Consider the following 15,262-nt stretch of genomic DNA (forward strand, 5'->3'; position numbering starts at 1 on the left):
CGGTGGGAGTTAACTCGCGCATTTCAAGGCTCAATACTCGCGCAAATTAGGCATGTGCGCATACACTACCGTAAATGCATAAGCGCTGTATTTCTTGGGTGCTGCATGGGTGAAAGCGCAATAGTCAAAAAAAGAAATAGTTTCATGTACCCGCCCCACCTTTCCAGGATAAAATTATCAAACTTTTATTCTATATTGATTATTCTTTCAATTTTATAGTTGAAAGCGAAATAATAATTTATTTTTTGTAGTATCAAACTTCGCTAAGGGGTCACTCTTGCAGGAGTAAAAATATGACCCCTTAAGCGGAGTAAGTCAAGATCTCGCTACTCTCAGCCTATTTGCTATTATGATGCATTCGTGCGCAGAAAATCAGCTTTTCATGATTCATAGGAGTGCAGTTTTGATAATTGATTAATTTAATTTATATCATTTAAATCTTAATTCCCAGCCATCTAAAATCGAGAAATATTATAAAAGCTTAAGTTTCCAGGCTAAAAAAATTACCTGAAATGAAATAGCAAAATAAAATAAAATTAGTAATCAAAGCAAATTAAAGCGAAGCGAAAAGTCTTTGAAAGTTTTTCGTGCATATTTTCAAAAATAAATTTGGGCAATACGATTTTCCATACATTTCTAGATGATAAAAGCGTTGAAGCCGCAACTAGATGCTTGGTTAGCCAAGGGTAAGCACGCATTTTGAGGCCCGTTGTAATGGTGAAGGATAAAATTCACCTCCGGCGCAAGACCGCACGACGACGTAAGTCGAATCATGGCCCTTTCCTCCTCAGGAGGACACAGGAGGTAAATTTACATATTTTCTACATTCTTTTTCACATGATCATCTTTTTCCTTTTTGACGCCACTCTCTCAGGGAAACATTTATCTCCAAGAATGCAACGTTAAAAGCCATCTAATTGAAAAATAATAATTTTCAGTACGAGAAGACGTAAATGCGAGTTTGACGTAAGTCGAGTGAACGTACGTCGGGGTACTGCTGTACTGTAATTTTGATAATCAATTTATTAAGAAAAAAACTTGTGTTTTGCGAAACAAAATACGCGATCTCAGCAAACCTTCAAAGTTGTTTTTGAAAACGTAAATGCCGCGGCGGATTGGTCCACAGTACGTTACTAAGATTTTTTGACAGCTGATGTTACCACTACTCATCTGGATAAAATATAGGGAACTTTTCTGTACATTCTTTACATATATTCGAATGTATAGGCGTACGCAGAATTTTCTCGAGGGGTGTTCAGATTTTTTTCCCTTCTGAGGGAAGTTTACGTTTCTTCCTGCAAAATAACACTATAATCTTGGCTCGGGGGGGGGGGGGGGTGTTAGAACCCCCCGATTTTGCTTCTTTGCGGCATTCAGCGGAATTCCCCCCCCCCCCCCCCCACAAACGTCACTTGCCGCAATTCTGTGATCAAGATCAGGGAATATACTGATACATTAAAAAAAACAGTAAATACTAAATAGCGTTTTGACCTTCCTGAAGTCAAGCATCAGTAAAATGCCCGAAACAGTTCGATGTACCACTAATTTACAATATATGTTAAGTGTGACTATATGATCAGTACTTTATGGGACATTCCTGTATTTCGGCCGCTCAGATTATTTTATACTGTGCAATTATCCTGTTTTTTCAACGAAGCATATTTGAACACTTTGTTATCTCTTTACTAAACTCTTGAATGAAAATAATTTTTATAATTCATAAATTATGTGTAATAATGGCAATTATAGCTGTAAATATTCGTCTCGCGTATTTGTGTCATCTTCAAAATTTTTCCCGTGAACTACATTTCGAGATATATATATATATATACTCCCTGTGATTTTCAATAAACCTTCATTTCCCACCAATCGGTAATTTTTCAGCAATTTTAGCAACAATGACTTGCGGCAATATTTCTGGTGACAATCAGAGATGCTCCGCATTTTTCTGTATTCAAGTTCCCAGCTTCCGGTATCTTCCTCAATACACACACACGCACATTGTGGTTATATAGTCATAATGAACGTGTTTTTTTTTCTCTCTCTCGTAAAATATATTTTTGTTTACTGCGATTCACAAGAGCACTTTATTTCCCCGACCCTTCGGCAATTTTAGCAATAACTAGATAATTTCTCGGCAATCGCATTTTTCGGCTATATCCTGCATTTAGGCTCGCAATTTCTCGTATCTTTCAAGAGGAAGTATGGTTAGTTTATCTCTACCGCGGTGGACCATGGGTTGCGAAACACTATAGAAAGCGAATTAAATATCTAATTTTTTATAGTAACAAAAGTGATGTTTCATTTTCGTATAAATCGTATTGTATGTATAAAATACAAAAATAAGTATAGATTTGAAGTTTTTTCTTTTGTAAACATCCCAATAATATTGAGGTTAACTTTAAAAATCCCACAAATATCAACAGCCAAGCAAAAGCAAATTTATCTGTTCAATTTAATGTTTGGACAACGGCTTTACCATTTGGAAAATGTGATCATGATGATACTGTATGCAGGTCTTTGCATAGACATAGGTATGCAGGTCTCGTACGAACAAACGCTGTTCAAAGAGAAGGGGAAAAAAATGACCACAATTTGCGACCGATGATCCCAATCTACGAGATCGGACCGAAGTCACGCAGTCAAAAAAGAAATACACTATAAGCATATGCATACCACACAGTTGCGCGGTTTTATTTTCTTCGCGACCTGTCGTCCCACTTAAATAACGCGTAAGACTTATTTTAGTTGCAAATTTAGCGGCATAAACAGCATAGAAAAAGAGTAGTGTTTCTCATCCACGGGGAGGGGGGGTCGTGGTGTTTTATAAATGGACAATTTTAGTTGTCATAACTCATAAGCAATTGTGAAAATGCTGAGTGGGAGGAAACAAAAAAAAAATTACTTGAGCATTTTTTTTTAACTGGGTCAAGAAGTGATGCTGATAAGTATTGTGGACAGTTTCAAACACTTATATTTATGAAATTCTTCTTTCGTTCCAAGAGATCGTTGACATTCTTATTTCTCATGTGATTTCAGACAGACTACCCTATTCAAGTGATAGGGTTAGCATTGGTGTATGCAAGGGTGGTGCTGGGCTTCAAATTCTCCCCTTGAGCAGAGATTTCAGTCGGCATTTTTTCAGTCCACAATGTCCCCTCCCCACCCTCGAGAAAATTTTGCATTCCCCTATGATAATCAGCACACAAGAATTTAAAAACTTGGTTGTTGCTTTTTGTCATTACACAAATTAAAAGAATTTCACACAAACCAACAACTGTCATTAGTTCTGATAACAGGCAAAGACATTGTAAAACATAGATGCGTCATAAATAGTCAACATGGTATGACTGCCATACAGTGGTGGAAAAAACGATAAGCTAGGTGAAAAATTATGATTTTAAAATAAGAATAAAACTTTGAATTTTCAGAATTTTTTTTTCAGGGGAGATAAATTTGATGCAAAAATATCTGAAAAAAAAATGTTTTAAAATTCACAATACATTATCTACAGATAATATTTTTTTCTTTTCATTGTAATGCAGATAGACAAAAAACTTTAATATCCATATGGTAGACATCATATTTAAAGAGCTTTTAAAATCATTCAATGGGGTCGTTTTCCATGTCGCTTGATTTTTTTGAAAGGTGAAATGATGCAGGGAGGGGCAATCTCGAATAGATCAAAGCACTATCATTGATGTTGTTTCGTCATCAAACATGAAAAGTTCCTTGCTGGATGCCAAACACTAGCAATGGGGAAATTGGTAAGAAGAAAATTAACTCATGCTGGTGACTGTCTCACCCCGAAAGACTCCCTTTCAGTAATTGATGACCACCACGAAAAGCATTATCAATTTTTGTAACAAAATGTTTTAATTTTTAATTAATTTTCCTATAAACTGAATCCACAACAGACTTTCTAAATGAATCAAAATTTTCTTTCATAACCATAAGACTTAAATATGCTTGACATTTGAAGATGGGCACTGTATGAGACAGAACTGCTTTGAATGGAATCAAAAGACAGTCCCATCAATGATTGGTGCTTTGATGTACACCAGGGGTCTTAAACACATGGCTCGCCAAGTTTTTTGATAATGTGTGTAGTACAGCTCAGTGGCCCTCAGAAAGCATTGAAACACAAAATGTGATCTGCAGTGTGTCAACAGCTTAAGATCCCTGATCAGAGGTGCTGACATTAAGAAAACAAGTGGGGGCTAAAAGTTGGCAGTCGTCCTGTGTACACTGGACTCATGGCCATATATGAAGGAGGAAGGATACGTTACAATGTATTTTCATTAATTATTCGAGGAGGCTCAACCTCCTCACAAAACTTATTGGGGGGGGGGCTGAGGCAGGTTCTGGCACCTAAGTCTCACTGCAATAGCATAGGTGTGACTTTTAAAAATCCTTAGTTAAATTCTTTTTTTTCAAGCTTTTGAAAACTATCTTCAATGTTCATTATCAAGCTGTTGTCAATAACCCATTCTATTTTATGAAAATGTACATATAAACATGTGATGTACTCCAATAACAATAAAAAAAAAATTTTCTCAAGCATTCGACTACGAGCAGCAACCAGTGTTCACCAATACACATTAAGATGCATAATTCAAAATTCAATTTTACTCCGAATTTTGTTGAGGAGTGAAAATACTCCTTTAAATTTTGGGGTTTTTTTTCATTGAGTTATTTACTACTGATTAAAAAAATTACCCTCATTTACAAAAATATCCTTTAAAATTTTATAGATAAGTGAAATTCCTCATCAAAATTATATTTTCGACTAACACTGGTACAACATCGTTATTTTGAACACATGAAGGCTATTCAGATTACCACTAAATCATATGTACAGCTTACAAATATTTCTGTGTAACTATACTGAGTTATATAATTTATAACCAATTATGAAAGCTTTCTCTTCAATGAGTCTCACCAATGTGGTGCACTAATCACTGTGTGTGTGTTACTTATTGAAGTAACCATATGTGTTTGTATTCATCTACTCTCCTCATCTTAACTAACACAGAAGGAAGACAATAATTTTCTCCCATTTCTATTGACACTGGGGGGGGGGGGCATACTTCTGTTACATCTAAGGGAGAAAAAAAAACATTGCACAATAACAAAATTAATAAACAGTATGGCCCAAAATTAGCATCTGATTTCTCTAGTAGCCATGTTTACATCTACCACTTTAACTACTAATTTGGATAGATAAAGACGCATAACATTGGCACATCAGACATGCATAAATATGATAGTGGACACACACACACACACACAAAAATATTTTCCAGCATGCTCAGATTCCTCAGAAATTTTTCAGAGGAATGTTTATGAAATGCATGTGTGGTTTAGTAGTAGTATCCACAGCCACTGTGGTGGTCGAGTGGTCATAATGACGGACTCGCATCGCGAGGATTCGGGTTCTAACCCCACCGTCGCCATAGTGGTGGTCGGCTGAAGTTGGTTTTCTGTGGTTCCCAACTTCGAGGCTCAAATGCAAGCTGATCTCCCCATTAAAAAGTCTTGCCACAGAGAGCAACAGGCCTACAATGATTAATTACTCAATCATTACACTTTAATCGTATTTAGAAAAACTGGTGGCAGATGGCAGCACTACACATAACAAGCATTACACAGAAACAAACTTTACATCAGGTTTCACTACACGTACACACACATTCCTGCATGTACCAATTCGTTAGAGGTTCCGCAGAGGAATATGAATGAGGTACATGTGTGGTTTAGGTAGTAGTATACACATGCATAACTAACGGTCCAAACGTTGAATTTTCATTTTTTAATTAGAAGCTTTTAAGAAGAGAAATTATGAACATTACTCACGTGAGGGCTGTAACTTTCTTTGTTCTGTGAGCCAGCAATATTTAGGTTGGATCTGGAACTTTTTGATAACTTGATACACAAGGTGACAATGTGTAATGAACGCTGCAAATATATTACAAAAAAAAACAGATTCTTTAATCTTTTTTGACTGTAAAATGTTTTGTAACACATTGCAAGCAGACGACTGAGATCTCAGTCTGACCTCATCTGACTGGAATACAAAACTTGTTCTTTAGCTGCAGAAAGTTGCAGATTGTGTAATCCTTTGTTAAATTTTTCAAAAGAAAATGTACAAATGGTGTTCTATCCTTTTCACTTCTTTTTCTCTAATTTAAGTTTGTAAAAAGAAATGGGGGGGAAGATAAGTGTGATGATAGGGTTGCAATATCAAGCCCATATTGCACCAAGAAGAAAAACCAAAATGCTCCCATCATTACAGATCAAAATCACCAGCAAAAGAAGTGTTAATACTTCAGCATTTTGCGATAGGTAAGGTGACAATAAGACTGTTAGTGTTAGCATAATTCTTTGGGACCAAAATTTTTGAAAAACAAAAGTCTTTTGATAAAAATTACAATCAAAACTATAGTTATTCTTGCATATACTGAATGAATTCAAGAACATAAATTTCCAAGGGTATTGTAATTAATTAGAATGGTCGGTGGATGACCATTGCACATTGACAAAAAAATACAATTTTTAACTCGTTTTTTAAGACTGGTAATAGCATTTGACTTATTATATCAAAATGTGGCCAAAACATTCTTCAAAAATGGAAGCTGCTGCTCAAGCCTTGATTCAAAATGGTTGAATGGTCAAACATGATTTCTGAATTTCTGACGAAGTTTTCATCTTCAGCTGCTTCACTAGCTTCTACGTTCGAAAAACAGCCTAGCTTGGTTGCAAATAGTGTTTTAATTGAATGGGCTATTCTTAATGATGAATCATAGTTGAAGTATCATTCACATCTCCGCACAGACCCTGCTTAAGAATTATGTTTGAATTCAAGAATTACACATTTTTCACAGTAGGCTAAATAGTGTTACTTTGAATCCACCCACGTTAATATACAACTGTATTTTGTGTTAAATCTAATCATCTAACCACTGGCACGAGGAAGTGTTCCCCCTGAGGTGAGATTACAATGTTTTTTTTACCAAAAAAAAATCCCCTTGGGGATGGGAAAAAATATGAACCTCCTATACTATCTACATTACTGCATCCAACCACGTACTGTATTCTTCACATTAGCCAGAATGATGTAATAACTCAGCTGGGAAGAAATCTTTTTACACATTGGAACCTCAGGTACTACCTTGTATGCTAGAAAAAGCTAGGTTTAACCTTTTACCGGCCGAATTCAGATTCCAAGTGATTTTCATTATTTTTTTTGTTAATTTCTCCTTCTGATTTTTTAGTTAAGAGATATCAATCGAGAAATTGAAGAAAAAAAATTTCCCTATGCGTTTTCTTGAATGTTCCCAATTGGGAACATTGGCCGGATCTGACTAAACATAATTTTCCCAGTGAAGCCATCTTACAGGATGATGCAAAATTCGTCATCATTTAATAAATTTATTTTAAAAATTAAAGAATATACATATAGAATTTTAAAAATGATGGAAATAAATTTCTCTCGAATACACTCAAAAGGCATGTATATCTGGATTATAATAAAGAGCTTATGATGAGCTGATATGCTGGTCTAAAATTCACAAAAGAATACATACATACGGATTTAGGCTTTTGTATGGATCTCTTGGTAAGTTAAAAGATATTATTTAAAAATATAAAGAGAGAGAAAATATTATTTACAACTCTGGTACCTAAAGGCACATGCTCCGATGACTGCTTACTAGCATATACTTCCATTTTATATGGGAAACCACATTATTTGAGCAAATCATCCAAATTTTAAATCCAAAGCGAATCGGTTTTCCCCATATAAACATCTTACTTGAATGATGAGCGTAATACGGTACTATTGATTCATCGATGCTTAGTTTATCACGGAACAACCCAAACCGAATGTGTGTGAATTTTTCATTTAATTCATCATAGATAGCCAACTTATCACCGGGTTGTAAAAAAGAGTTATCCATGAAATGGAAGTTATTTTTTATGTCTCTAAAGTTATTTCTTGGCATAACAGTGGGGACAATCGGTACTGCTGTGTCTACTGAAAGTACTCCAGTAATCATTTTCACTTGGTATTCTGTGATACCCACTTAGCAAAACCAATCCAAAAAACTATGCGATTTTTTTCCACTCAATTTTCAAATTCGATCCATGTTGTGCGACATAAATATTTGTCATCTCAGCCAAGTAACTGAGGTACTCTTGCGGTAAAAATTTGAAAAATATATCAATCGGGTCGGCTTGCACTTAGCTCAGGAAACTTATGACTGATTGCTTCAGTAGGTTCACTTATATTTTTGTCGAATGCAGCACTTTTTTTCCACTTCGGTTGCATGAATTTTAGTCTTTTGGCACTTGACACATGATGTTTTCTTATTTTTTGACTGGGTAATTATCTGATCTTTGAAAGGCAATTTTTATGTAGAAGGCATGTTGATAGGATCTACAAATTCACCCACAAATGAACTACGTTGTGATCTTAAAACACAGATATCCACAAACATCTGCAGGAACGACCGGGCCAAGCATGTTGTCATCGATATCTTCCTCATCTGTAGCCCACTCATTTTCATCAGGCAGTAGCTGGCACATTTCGAATTCATCATCAGAGAGATGTGATATATCAGAATCTCTCAAACTCAGTTTAATAAGCTACTAGTATAACAAAAAAGATGGGAAAAAGAAGTGTAGAAAGTCACAAGACCAGATATCAACTGAGAACTGAAAGACCAACGTACCAACAAAATTACTCAAAACGTAGAGGGGGCGGGGAGGGGCAAAGTCAGTCACAGAAAAAAGGGGGTGCTGCATGTAAACATCGGAATGTGAAATTTGATACTTTTCCTTCCTTTTGAGACACACCAGAGAGAAGGAAAAAGCAATAAATTGTTTTTTCGGAATGCCACTCCTCTGCATTGCACTTTAGAATAGTCAGTAGTGGCCAATGTTCCCAATTGGGAACAATCGTAGGAGATGTTCCCTGGAATTCAAACAAATTTTTTTTCTCTCTCATTGAGCATTTCTTATCATTCTTGGCAATATTCTACAATTAAAAAAAACTGAGATGCATGTATGTTTACAAAAACTATTTTAATAATTAAAACATAAACTTACAGATAATTTCCCTTGAAAATTGGTGATTTTAGAATAATAAATTGATATAATAAGAGCTGAATCGAATAACTTTTGTCTTTTCTAAATTAAGTTCAGAACCTTATATGTTCAGGGAAAAAAAATCAGCTATTTTCGTTAAAGAGAAATATTTTTTTTGAACTAATCAAAAGTATGTTCCCAATTGGGAACATTGGCCGTTAAAAGGTTAATGCGGGTCACAGAAAGACTGTTATAAATTCATATCAAATACTCAATATATGAGTGAATCAGAGAAAAATAATTATTTTCTACTATAGAAAATCCATTTTGTACAGGAATTTTATAATGATAATGGGAAGTAAGCATTTATTTGTTACTCTTACACAATTAACATCAAACCAATACAAAATACTGTTATAGCTTAATAAAGTCATCACTAGGCTAAAGTGTTTTCAATGTGTTGAAAAATATAGTCCTTGATTCAAAAAAATTTATATTGCATTTATTTTCTTATCACAGTCCCAAAAACAGGGCACTACTGCACTCACCAAGAGATTGTTCGTACTTGTACTTGCTGGAAAAGTGATTTATGCAAAGTATGAAATTCCTAAATTAAGTTGAACGTAATATTATTTTGTTGGACATACCTTCCATCTTTGCTTTGCAATGTAGGCTCGAAACTGATTAATGTTTATCTCTTTCTCTTTGATTTCCGTCATTTGCAAATCATCTTGAGGCTGTAAAAAATTAGCACAAAAAAAGTTCAACTTCATTCCGAAAAAAAAAAAAAATAAGTTGGAAAATTGAATTGTATAACACTGTCATTTTGAGCCTTTAGTTTACAAAGGATACCGTTTGAGAAATGAAAACAATATTAAGAAAACTCCATGTTTTAATCACAGATTCAATTTTTCATGATGTTTACTCTAACATAAGGATCATTTTTAGTTTTATTTAGTTGCTCCTACTGCTATCTCATGCATGCACAATGGTGAAGGTTGAATAAGCATAACTAGCAAGGAGAAAAACATGAGGAAAATATAAAATAGACTTAGAATGCATATGGAATCATGTAATGTTTTTCTTTCAATATACAGTTGATGCTTGTAATAATGATTTTTCATCTATGCATTATAGTGACCTCTCCATAACAATAATCGTTCAGATAAGTCTCAAATGTTTTTCTATTCATTTATTCATACATATCATTTTTTATTCAATATAAGGACCTGCAAAGATCATTCAATCCATTATTATGGCTGAGCTCTCAGCAGAACTCGGCTCTGCCCTGCTATTCTTTTTGATTTGCAAAGAAATGAATAAAAAAAAATTCATTCTTCAAATAATTTTCAATTAACTTTTAATAATTCAGTATAATTTGTTTGTGATTGCAAGAAGCTGTCCAGTAGACATTCATAATATCATAATGAATCACATTTCTTCAGATAGCATTAGATTATATATATGTACAAGTGAATTTATGTCTTCATGTGGAAAATCCAAACTTTTTCCCCTACATTCATTCAACATGGCTGTCTCAAATAAATACAAAGTGATATAGCTGGTGTTCATTTTTACAAGCTTGTTATGCACGTGAAAAATAGTTTGTAAAATCGAAATTTTGTAAATGGGAAAGATGTTTAAGGAAATAGTATATTTTTTGACACCAGAAGATTAGTTCGTAAAAACATGTAGTTTGTGAATTGGAGGTTTGTAAAATCAAGCATTAACTGTATATCTTCAGACTTTAAATTGTGTGTGTACAATTGCATATGCATTTAAATTTTATATTATTTTGTATAACCCGACAACTTTTTAATTGCTACTGTTTACATCAGAGGTCTTTAACCTTTTTCTAGTCGGTAGCACTGCCTGTGCTCATCATCAAAAAAACAGTACCCTTACAGCAAGTTTGACATACAAATGCATGAAATTAGGATGATTTCGATCCTTGAATACAATGTGTACAAGTTGTTTAATTGGAATTGTTGATCGAGTGCTTGCAAGCATAAAATCGAACACAAACATTGAGCACTCTGGGTGGTTTGGGGAGCACTGTGGTTTTCGCAAGCAATGGGTTGAAGATGCCTGGCTTACATTGTAACAAGAATAATATAAGTATGACATGAAAAAAAGTTCTTTGAATAATATAAGTTTTTCATACATTCTACTTCAAAATTTGTTCAACTTGCTTGATACAAGCTCGGTTTTCATGAGATTATAAATAATACAAACATTTCTATAAGCATTTGTGGCTTTGTCACATTGAATCGAAATTTCACACCTTTTAAGAGAGCTTGCATAAAAATATTTGGTTGATCAGAAAAAAATTAAATTTTATATGAATAAATTTCCTTCGTAAAATTTAAGATTTCGACAGGATAAAATAAAATTGAAACGTAATAGTGGTTTTTAAAAGTTGGTTCATTGAGCTCAGTACTTTGGAGTACATGAAACACCACTACACGTAGAACTAAGTACAGTCGACAATCACACACACAAACACACACACTGAGAGGCTCACATGCTAAATTCTAAATTTCATCAAAGGAAGGACACTGATTTAACTTTGGTACTTTATGTTAAACAGGTTTCGCAAGCAACAGTTTATATGAGCAAAACGCTAGACCAATTTTACTACTTTCTTCAAATTAATTTATTATATAACTAGAAGAAAGTCATATCTAATTATAGATAAGACAACCATAATTGCTGTATGAGCAGTGCATTATATATTACTAGCTATAATACCCATCACTGTGTCTAGATTTTCCCTATATACTGGGAGTACAGAAGTTTACGCATGCCTGAAACGCATTGTTAGGGAGAGACAGCAATAAAAGTAAACATTCTAAAAGTTGAGAAATTGAATTTTCTGGATGTTATGCTGAAACTGATATTTGGAAAGAAAAGTGATTTGTCTCCTCCGGAAATCACTTTTCTTTCCAAATATCAGTTTCAGCATAACATCCAGAAAATTCAATTTCTCAGTATATTTCAGGCCGAAAAAATGCCATCTCTTCATTCCAAAAGTTATTCTCGAGGCTGAGAAAACATTGCATCCCAACAGTTTTTTGCCCATTTCGGGCATTTGTACAGCTATAACAAGCTTTTAAAAAAGCTTATCTTTCAAGTTGGGTCCTGTTTCGTATATATGCAAAATTTGGAAACGATTGGTCTAAAAAATTGTAGATTTCTATAGACAATATACAGACAGACAGACATACAGAAAATCAAATTTATGTATATAAAATAATATTAGGGTTTTTTGTGATATGTGCTCTTGCACAGGGGTGGATCTAGAACACGCTGTTGGGAGGGGTGATTTTTTTAAACACTGTGAATAGGGTGACCATATCCCATATTTTCTGGGACAATCACGGTTTTTCTCTGTTCCGACTTTTTTTGAAAAAATACCCCGGTTTTTCTATTTTTTAGTCAAAGTTTTCTTGAATTTGTTATTTAATCAAAAACATTGATATAAATAATTTTCAACAGATTTATTGAATGCAATATTATTATATTCGCATTTCTCTGAGGGGAAGCCCACAGATCCGTGCTTGCTTTTACATTGGGTTGCTGTATTTTTGTTATATTTGACATCCATATTTTTTACACACATCTTTTTTCAGCCATCTTGTTCAGCAATTTGCCTGTTGTGGCATTTGTATTTGTAAGTATGAAAAGCGATGGAGAAATACATTAAAAAATTACGAACCTTCAACCATGGATGATCGAGGCATTGCTCTGCAGTGGCTCGCTTTCTGTGAATGAAAATTATAAATTTCAATTTAAGCACTCAAATAAATATAAGATAATCTATTAAAAACAAATGCATACCAACAGCATAGCGTAAAAATAAGGATTTTTTGTGATTTTAAACTCAACTAACTATAATATCCTGTGCAGCCCAAGCTTTCTTGACATACATGAAGGATTGAAATGACAAGCCATTGTAAAGGAATAAACATGTTTGAGATACATTGTTAAGGAGCCACTGTAACCAGCACCATCTTAACGCATAGGCCCACCCACCTGGGCACCTCAAGAAAAGATGAGCCTCAGAAAAATGAGAAGTGATTGAATTTTTCGAGAACTTGCCAGGTAGGGCCACAGAAAAATCACTTCACCTGGGGCCCCCATGATGTTTTTAAGACAGCCCTAACTGTAACCAAAGTAAAAATTTTGAAAGTCATTGTTGAGGTCCACCAACCATCGATGCTTGACTAACAAAAACAATAAAAAATAAAAATAAAATAAAAAATAATAAAAATATTCATGTAACTTTTATCTGCTTTTCTGTTTCTTCTTCTGTAATGGCAAACATTCCAATACTGCTCTGTAATGTATGATTGTTTATAAAAGCATAAAATAAAATAAGCAATTTAAAAAAGAAGGTTTGCTCATCGCACCTCCTCTGGTTTACGGATAACATGTGTAATAATAAAAGATAACAAAAGTGGGAGAAGTGACCTGTCATGATTTACTGAAAAAAAGAAAGTTTAAGAAAGCGATAAGGGATAGAAAAAAGGAAGTTTAATCTAGTTTGGCAGACAATGTTCTCTGACCCAAAATCTTTTTTCAGGTACATCAGTAATGGATGTAAGGGGACAGTAGGCACGACCCCCACCCCCTCAATAGCAGGGTCTAGGGTAGAGAGAGCATGTAGGTATGTGTAGTGTAATTGACTTTTTCGCTTCAGTCTTTAATAGTGAAAGTGATATACAAAGTACCGGAATGGCATGAGGTTGAAGTCCTCAACAATATTCATTCAAGTGGAAGATGCGGAAGTCCTAAAACTTCTAAAACATGTATGTGCAAGCAAAGCAGCAGGACCAGATTATATATAATCCTAGGATCCTCAGGGAATGTGTTAATGAATTGTTGAGGCCAGTCCAGTTGAGTCCAGATTTACAGGAGTAGTGTTGCTGAGGGTATTGTCCCAAGGGATTAGAAGCTTGCTAATGTAGTTACGATATTTAAAAAGGGTTGTAGAAAAGCTGCACCTGATTATCATTCAACGAGTTTCCTCTCAAAATTTTTAGAAACGATTATCAAAAGGCAATCTGCAACTAGAGAAACAAATAGAAGTGGCACATGTATCGATCATGCATTTTACAGAACAAAGAGAAATTCTATACAGCAATTAACTGTACTTAAAACTCATATTACAAATCATTACCCCATCCTAGGATATATTGATTAACAAGACCTACAGTGTATTAAAAATGGCCCGGATTACATTAAGACAAAAATTATCTACAAAAGATTTGAAAATTTTATCTCAAACATATCTTTTGAGACTGTTTTTTATGAAGATGAAACTATTGTTATGGGATCATAGCATTTCAAAGTATTAAGTTATTTATTTAGAATTATAAATTCTTGCTTTTCATGATGCACCTTGATGATCACCTTTCATGATGATCTTGAATTTTTTTTTCTTAATAAAAAAAGCTATGATTTAAATTACCACATTTCATATTTTATGCAATGGAACCAAATAAAAACCATTTTGAAAAATATATAAATAAGATCCCGCAATTTTCACTCAACACTATCAAAAAAATCCAACTTGAAGGTGATATCATGGTCATACCTTGGATCTTTTATAAGAAGTTGTGATATGAAATCCTTGGCGAGGTCACTCGTGTTCTTGAAATATTCTTCATCAAACTGATAGCCGACTGCAGATATGTTGGAAAATGTCTCTTGATTGTTATCGCCTAAGAATGGTGATGCACCGCTCAACCTGTACAAAAGCATGAATGATACTCGTAAATTGGAGTGAAATTTATGATTATTAAAATAAAGCTTTGAAATTTTAATGTCATCAACTTTTCTCCAATAACTATGATTAAAACAAAAAACTATTGGTTGCAACATAAAGTTTTGTTTGTTGAGCAATATAAACTAAGCAGAGTTCTTCGCTACAGAACTTCTATGAATGTTAAATCCAGAAATGATCCAAAAAAAGTCAAAGTATATGAATGCAGGTTAGCTTTAACAAGATCTTAACCCTAATAAGTAACTGAAATCAAAAATTATAGCTTCGTGTATACTCACAGTATGTAAGTCATGACACCTATGCTCCACATATCGGTAGCCAAACTCACTGGCTCGTAATTCACAATTTCCGGAGCTGGAAAATACAACACAACATAAAATTGAGTTT

The 15,262-nt window shown here is 34.1% G+C and overlaps 1 protein-coding gene across 1 annotated transcript in view; it reads right to left on the reverse strand.

Moving 5' to 3' along the window:
* The window catches only part of LOC149071637 (death-associated protein kinase 1-like), a 109,312-nt gene that overhangs the window by 81,569 nt on the left and 12,481 nt on the right, over positions 1-15,262 (reverse strand). The window contains exons 6-10 of the mRNA XM_089247945.1: positions 15,154-15,229; positions 14,687-14,839; positions 12,806-12,851; positions 9,735-9,824; positions 5,857-5,958 (exon numbers count right to left, since the gene is read on the reverse strand). Coding sequence (XP_089104071.1) covers positions 5,857-5,958; positions 9,735-9,824; positions 12,806-12,851; positions 14,687-14,839; positions 15,154-15,229 — 467 coding nt within the window. The remainder of the gene's footprint in view (positions 1-5,856; positions 5,959-9,734; positions 9,825-12,805; positions 12,852-14,686; positions 14,840-15,153; positions 15,230-15,262) is intronic.

The sequence above is a fragment of the Pholcus phalangioides genome, unplaced genomic scaffold (assembly GCF_987345545.1).
Source record: "Pholcus phalangioides strain wild (caught in Gottingen) unplaced genomic scaffold, Ppha-v1.0 ptg000018l_1, whole genome shotgun sequence".
NCBI lineage: Eukaryota > Metazoa > Arthropoda > Arachnida > Araneae > Pholcidae > Pholcus > Pholcus phalangioides.